Source organism: Peromyscus maniculatus, chromosome 4 (assembly GCF_049852395.1).
Source record: "Peromyscus maniculatus bairdii isolate BWxNUB_F1_BW_parent chromosome 4, HU_Pman_BW_mat_3.1, whole genome shotgun sequence".
NCBI lineage: Eukaryota > Metazoa > Chordata > Mammalia > Rodentia > Cricetidae > Peromyscus > Peromyscus maniculatus.
Genome location: NC_134855.1, coordinates 65,844,948 through 65,852,875, shown reverse-complemented (window position 1 = coordinate 65,852,875; position 7,928 = coordinate 65,844,948). Strand labels below are relative to the sequence as shown.

At 38.4% G+C, this 7,928-nt stretch overlaps 1 protein-coding gene across 1 annotated transcript; it reads left to right on the top strand.

The window, feature by feature from the left end:
• The first annotated feature begins 463 nt into the window (after positions 1-463).
• On the top strand, positions 464-1,438 carry LOC102925159 (olfactory receptor 4C15-like). Its single transcript, XM_006996961.3, has one exon. The coding sequence runs from the start codon at positions 464-466 to the stop codon at positions 1,436-1,438; it is 975 nt and encodes a 324-aa protein (XP_006997023.2).
• The last annotated feature ends 6,490 nt before the right edge of the window (positions 1,439-7,928 follow it).

Below are 7,928 nucleotides of genomic sequence, written 5' to 3'. Positions count from 1 at the left end.
TATCATCTATCTATCTATGTATCTGCCCATCTGTCCGTCTGTCTGTATATCTATCAATCTATCTATCTATCTATCTATCTATCTATCTATCTATCTATCTATCATCTATCTATGTATCTGTCCATCTCTCCATCCGTCTGTCTGTATATCTATCTATCTATCTATCTATCTATCTATCTATCTATCTATCTATCATCTATCTATCTATATCTATATCTATCTACCTACCTACCTACCTACCTATCATCTGTCTATTATATGCATATATACATATGTATCCTGTTCAATTTACCTAGTGTTGATTGTATGTACATGTGTTGAACAATGCACTTGGTTTTTTCTATTCTGAATTCCAGGAAAAAAATTATTTGCTACTACCCCAACTTTTTGAAGATAATATATACTTAACTGAGGCAATTTTTCTTAATATTTGCAGATTTACTTCTTCATTCTTCTTGAAATTATGCAAAACCAGAGTTTTGTAACAGAGTTTATATTCCTTGGACTTTCGCAGAACCCTAAAGTCCAGAAAATAGTTTTTATTGTATTTTTGTTTGTCTACATTGCAACTGTTGGTGGCAACATGATAATTGTGGTGACCATTGTCTGTAGCCCAGCACTGATAGACTGCCCCATGTACTTCTTCTTGGCATTCTTGTCACTGCTGGATACATGCTTCTCTTCTGTCATCATACCAAAAATGGTTGTGGACTCCCTCTATGAGAAGAAAACCATCTCCTTTGAAGGATGCATGACGCAGCTCTTTGCTGAACACTTTCTTGGAGCAGTAGAAGTGATTGTCTTGACAGCCATGGCCTATGACCGTTATGTAGCCATTTGTAAGCCCTTGCATTACTCTTCCATTATGAGCAGGAGGGTCTGTGGCACTCTGGTGGGGGTGGCATGGGCAGGGGGATTCTTGCATTCTATCATACAAATTATCTTCACTTTGCAGTTACCCTTCTGTGGACCCAATGTCATTGATCATTTCATGTGTGACTTGTTCCCATTACTAAAACTTGCCTGCACTGACACACATATCTTTGGCTTTTTGGTGGTTGCCAACAGTGGGTCTATCTGCATAATAATCTTCTCTATTTTGCTAGTATCCTATAGCGTCATCTTGTTCTCTCTGAGAGCCCATAGTTCTGAAGGACGACGGAAAGCTCTCTCCACCTGTGGATCCCACATTGCAGTTGTGGTTTTGTGCTTTGTTCCATGTATATTTGTATATGCATGGCCTCCATCTACATTCTATTTTGACAAAATGGTGGCAATATTGTATACTATCCTAACTCCCTTGCTCAATCCTGTGATTTACACTTTTAGGAATAAAGACATGAAAAGCGCCATGAAGAAAATGTGGAAAAGACTGATGGTGATATCTCATGGAAAGAGAGATAGAACATTATCAGTGCTAGAGTTGAGCTCCAGATGAAGGCAGGGTCTGAACCTGGAGAATGTAAGATTGGAGATAGAGAAATAAGACACAGGACACCTTTGAGTTTTGTTTTATGAGAGATAGGCAGAGAAAAAGCACAACTCAGCATGGTTTCACCTACTCTGACAATCTGCCTCTCTTACAGGTTATATTTATATGTGAAATTTCCTCATAGATTTTAATCATTGATTATAAGACCTTCTAATGGTACATATTTTTCCTAAAGTTTCCTTTAATTATGTAAGCATATCAGAGTAAAAGAAGCAAATGAATAAACAGCAAATTTCATGAGAACTAAAATCTATATTTTAGTTCATAAAACATTATGATAAAATCATTTTTTCTTTTTTTTAATTTAAAAGCTTTTTTTACATACCAACCACAGTTCCCTATTCCTCCCCTCCTACCATTTGCCTCCCACTTTCTCCCACCCCATCTCCCATCTGCATTCCTCAGAGAGAGTAAGGTCTCTCATGGTGAGTCAACAAAGTCTGTCACATCAAGTTGAGGCAGGGCCCTGAAAAAAGTAGAACCTAAGATTCCTAAAACTGCTTACTTTGCATTCAGGAGGGTACCAAGGCTTGTCATTAGTTTTATAATCAAAAACTTTTCCTGCCCATGCTAGTTCTGTGTTTCTGAGGCAGAACATGAAAATCTAATGATTCAGTTATAGTTTGGCAGCTTCTGAAATTTCCCTAAGTTTTTCTTCTTTAATGATTTTTTCCAGATCCTATGTCTCATGCTTACTAATAGTACTTAAGTAAAAGGTTCTGTAGAAGACTCATTTTTTTTTGCATAGCTGATTCTCCTAGGGAACTACCATAAGTTTTATTCCTTTTTTTTCATTTTTCTTTATTAAGAAATTTTCTACTCACTCCACATACTATCTACAGATCCCCCCTCCTCCCTCCACCCACCCCAGCCCTCTTTCCTAATCCACCATACATCCCCACTTCGCCCAAATCAAGGTCTCCTATGGAGAGTCAGCAGAGCCCAGCACACTGAGTCTAGGCAGGTCTAAGCCCCTTCCCACTGCACCAAGGCTGTGCAAGGATTCACACCACAAGCACTAGATTCTAAAAGCCTGCCCATAGACCAGGGACAGATCCCGATCACCCTGCCTGGGTGCCTGCCAAACAGTTCGAGCCAAACAACCATCTTCTATATCCAGAGGGCCTAGTCCAGTCCCATGGGGGCTCTACATCCACCAGTCCACTAGTATGGCCAGACATCTCTGCACATCCTCCCATCATGATCTCAACATCCCTTGCCTGCAGTATCTCTTCTCTCTCTCATCAATTGGATTCTCAGAGCTAGGATAGCTAAAACTATCCTGTATAATAAAGCAAACTGTGGAGGCATCATGATCCCTGACCTCAAGCTCTACTATAAAGCTATAGTAATAAAAACAGATGAGTACTGGCATAAAAACTGACATGTGGACCAATGGAATCAAATTGAAGACCCTGACATTAATCCACACACCTATGAACATATGATTTTCAACAAAGAAGCCAAAACTGTACCATGGAAAAAATAAAGCATCTTCAACAAATGGTGCTGGCATAACTGGATGCTAACATGCAGAAGATTGCAAATAGATCCATATCTGTCGCCATGCACAAAACTCAAGTCCAAGTGGATCAAAGACCTCAACATAAATCCAGTTACACTGAACTTGATAGAAGAGAAAGTAGGAAGTAGTCTTGAACACATTGGTACAGGAGACCGCTTCCTAAATATACCACCAGTAGCACAGACACTGAGAGCTACAATTAATAAATGGGACCTCCTGAAACTGAGAAACTATTGTAGAGCAACGGACAAGTTCAATAAGATCAAACGACAGCCTACAGAATGGGAAAAGATCTTCTCCAACTCCACATCTGACAGCGGGCTGATCTCCAAAATATATAAAGAACTCAAAGAGCTAGACATCAAAATACTGAACAATCCAATTAAAAAATGGGATATAGAGCTTAACAGAGAATTCTCAGCAGAAGAATCTCAAATGGCTCAAAGGCAATTAAGCAGCTGCTCAACATCCTTAGTCACCAGGGAAATGCAAATCAAAACAACTCTGAAATACTATCTTATACCTGTCAGAATGGCTAAGATAAAAAAATACTGAAGACAGCTTATGTTGGAAAGGATGTGGAGAAAGGGTAACAATCCTCCACTGTTGATGGGAATGCAAACTTGTACAGCCACTTTGGAAATCAATATGGCAGTTTCTCAGAAAATTGGGAATAAGTCTTCCTCAAGACCCAGTTTTACCATTTTTGGGCATATACCCAAGGAATGCTCAATCTTACCACAAGGACACATGCTCAACTATGCTCATATCAGCGTTATTCATAATAGCAAGTTTTATTCTTATTAACATCAGCTTCTATAGGAATTGTTACATTATCCCAGTTCTAGCCTTCAGGTTAGGGCCCTTAACAAGGAATTCAAACACCAAACTTTAACAACAAGTAATTCAAACATTAAACATAAAAGGAAGAAATTCAAACTTTAAACATGCAAAAGACACAGGCAAGAATTGTGTGGCAAATTCCACCATGGGCAGTGAAGGGTCAGTCCAAGCCATACAATCACTGGAAGTTTGTCAGGCAGTGTCTTCAAGACGATTAGCATCACCATATCAATAAAGAAGCCAAAATGTTTTTAATAAAAATCATTCTGGGTTTTTCTTTGTACAGAACAAGTCATGTCTGTTACTCGCAAAAAATCTTAAAAGGGTCAGAAATGATGTGCTCATTTTATTTTAAGTATCAGTTCATAGCTGGCAACCCATTATTTTCAAGTGTATATGAATGAGTTGAAATTTGTGCTTCCTTATGTTGTAGTAATTTTAGAACAATTGAAAGGGAATTTATGTATCTATTTATTCGTCATTCACTCTACACTAAGCACAATGAAAAACATTTTATAAATTTCAGTGATTCCTGGAAATAACCAGGGCTCAAGATAGGCACATAGGAAAGACTTAAAGAACCTCAGCTGTAGATGTTTTTGTGTGATAGGATGCCAGCATTCAGTGTGGGATTATCAGTAGCAACTACATAGTGTAAGTATCATCTTTAATTTATTGAGATATGTAATTTGATGAAATCAATTGTGTGTGTTCCTCTACTGACAGGTGAGATACTCTTTTGTACTGATTTGGTACAGGAATTGATTGGGGAAGATATTTTTATTCAAGTATCAAGAATGAGAACACTTAAGCAACTCCATACTAGCAGCATATGAAAATGGAGGGACCCGATTTCCCCAGTTCCTAAAGTAACAAGGTAGCCAGAGAACCAAAAACCAAAAAGTTGTGCCACATATTACATATCAACCTCTTAGTTGAGTCTTATTAATCTCAGCCAGCCATGTGGTTTCTGAAATAAATGTATTTTTCAGAAAAAAAATGAATTTCTCTTGTTATATCAATAAAGATGAAATGCCAATTAAACATATAATATGGAAACAATACTGAAAAATCCATTTGTTCTTTTCTTAATATTTCATGCCAGTTCAAAGTAAAAGAGTACAATTTTCCCTCAAAATGTATGTGGCATAAATTTTCATCAATATTTGGAAGGAAGATTTCATGAGGGATTATGCTTAGGGTGTAAACAACAATCTGAAACATGCTTATATATTACATATGACCACATGGGTAACAGAAGCACAGGGACTTTAATGGGGCTTCCCTCTCCATTTTTGTGCTCCATCATCTTTCTTCCTCCTAACAGGGTTTGATTTTTGATGTCTTTTACTCTCCAAACAATGATTTTTACTCTTGATCAGTCCCTTTAATTATGAGTACTAATGAGGAAAAATAATTCTGGTTCAATTGTGTTATGATTCTTTGGATCCACATTTTGAAACACAAAACAATACCTTACTCAGAACAGAATATAGTGATGGATATAGATTTATGTCAAATTCAAACTTAAAAACAAGTACTTGCTCATAGTTTTATTCTCTCAAAACTGTGTAGATTCTGCCAATGATGCACAAGGAGAGGAATTCCTAATACTCTTCTCGGGGATAAACAAATGCTGAGGGAGGGTTACTCAGTACTTATCATTCTTACTTGTTTAGTTCATGGTTTGGTAAAATTCATTCTATAACAATTGCTGATTTAGGTTTTCATTTTGTTTCCTAAGCTGAGTCTCCATACACATGGTGAAAACCATTCTCATATTTTTAGCTCTTGGACAATACATCTCTTGAGCTCACACTAAATTAGCTCATTGCTGTTACTATTAGTATTAAAATAAATTTAAATAAATGATTTCCAATGTTAAAGTGTAAATTAAAAAAAATTATGGACATATAAATCTCTAGAATATACTATATATGTATATGTATTCAACATATATTAAATATTTATGTATGTGTATACACATACATATACATACATACACACACACACACAAATACACACAGAGCAAGAGAAAGAATATATCTCAGAAGCTTAGGTTCTCTTTGAGTGTGTGTTAGTTAGCTATGCCCTTAATTTGATATCCTGCATCCATCTACAAAGTGCCAAGATTCAGTCATTTGGCATTGTGCCTTTTTCTTGAAGCATTGGCACATAGCCCAGCACCTTGTATATGCCAGGCATGGGCTCAACCATCTGAAACACATTAGTAAATCAAATCTATGAAAGGAATTCAAGAGGTGTGTGTGTGTGTGTGTGTGTGTGTGTGTGTGTTTGTGTGTGTGTGTGTGTGTGTGTGTGCCTGCACATAAGCACTAACATCTACAGCCTTGCATATTCAGTGTGTGCTTATGTTCATGAAGAGAAGAAGTCAACATTCTGTGTTGTATCTCAGGAGTCATTCTTCTAGTTTTGTTGAGCTGTAGCTAGAGTTTTCCTGCCTTGCCCATAGTCAAGACAAATCTTTGCCACCCACCAGTCCCACAGCCGCTCAGACCCAACCAAGTAAACACAGAGACTTATATTGCATACAAACTGTATGGCCGTGGCAGGCTTCTTGCTGACTGTTCTTATATCTTAAACTAATTCATTTTCATAAATCTATACCTTGCCACATGGCTTGTGGCTTACCTGTGTCTTCACATTCAGCTTGTCATGGTGGCGGCTGGCAGTGTCTCTCTGCCTCAGCCTTCTGCTTCCCAGAATTCTCCTCTCTCCTTGTCCCACCTACTTCCTGCCTGGCCACCTACTTCCTGCCTGGCCACTGGCCAATCAGTGTTTTATTTATTGACCAATCAGAACAATTTGACATACAGACCATCCCACAGCACTTCCCCTTTTCTTTTTTTAAAAAGGAAGTTTTTAACTTTTACACATCTCCAAAGCCAGCTTGGTATATTTGGGAATTTGGGCGTAGCTTCTCTTACTATTTTCTGTTGGAGGGGGACGCTGTATCTATGGGGACACAAAGAAAATTTTAGGATCATGGAATAGTCCATGAGGCTGTATTGTCTGAGCCAGTTGCCTTGAAATGATTCTGGATGTTGGATCATCTGGGCCATGGTGTCATCGGAGACCTTTCAGGTGGTCTTGCCTGGTCAAACCTGATGTATCTTAATCTGGAACAAATCCATAGCCTCTGGCTTTCTGTAGAAACAAAAACAGAGCCTCCTTTCCAAAGCAACATATCCTTATAGCCAAATTTTGAAGTCAAGGTACCTTTAAAATATACATTTTAGCATAACTCAACAGCTTTTGCAATTAACTGTTTTTCTTCAGTTACGAATATCAAAGAGAACATAATCCAGATTCTCTGTGTGCTAGCCATCTTTACATGGCTTATTTTTTATATTACCTTGAGCTTATTGCTTTAAACTGCAGCCTTTTAAGCCTGTTGACTCTGCCCACTTTAGCTTCCCAACATGGCGGTGGTACGTTTTCCGCCAGCTTTGGGAGCCATCAATTCTCAGAAATAGTGGTCTATGCTTTTTATCAAAGCAGCGTATAGCCGAGAAACCTCTTTTTGTTTTGTACTAGCAAAGGCTAAATCCACCACACAGCTTAATGTGCCACTTGCAGAGGCCTCATTCCTGCCATACTGTAGGTCAAGCACACACGCCAGGAACCCGCCAGGAACTCAAACTGGCAGCTGTTGTTCATTTGAGAGAAACAATTAGGAAGCTGTTTTTAGTTCTATTTTAGAATCTTTTCTCAGGTTTTAGGTGGAAACACTTGCCCCATGTTGGGTGCCATTTGTAGCTAGAGTTTTCCTGCCTTGCCAACAGTCAAGATAAATCTTTGCCACCCACCAGTCCCACAGCCGCTCAGACCCAACCAAGTAAACACAGAGACTTATATTGCATACAAACTGTATAACATGGCAGGCTTCTTGCTGACTGTTCTTATATCTTAAATTAATCCATTTTCATAAATCTATACCTTGCCACGTGGCTTGTGGCTTACCCATGTCTTAACATTCAGCTTGTCATGGCGGCGGCTGGCACTGTCTCTCTGCCTCAGCCTTCCACTTCCCAGAATTCTCCTCTC

Bases quoted from the DNA above. Each gene is read 5' to 3' on its own strand.
- LOC102925159 (XM_006996961.3), top strand. From the start codon at position 464: ATGCAAAACCAGAGTTTTGTAACAGAGTTTATATTCCTTGGACTTTCG.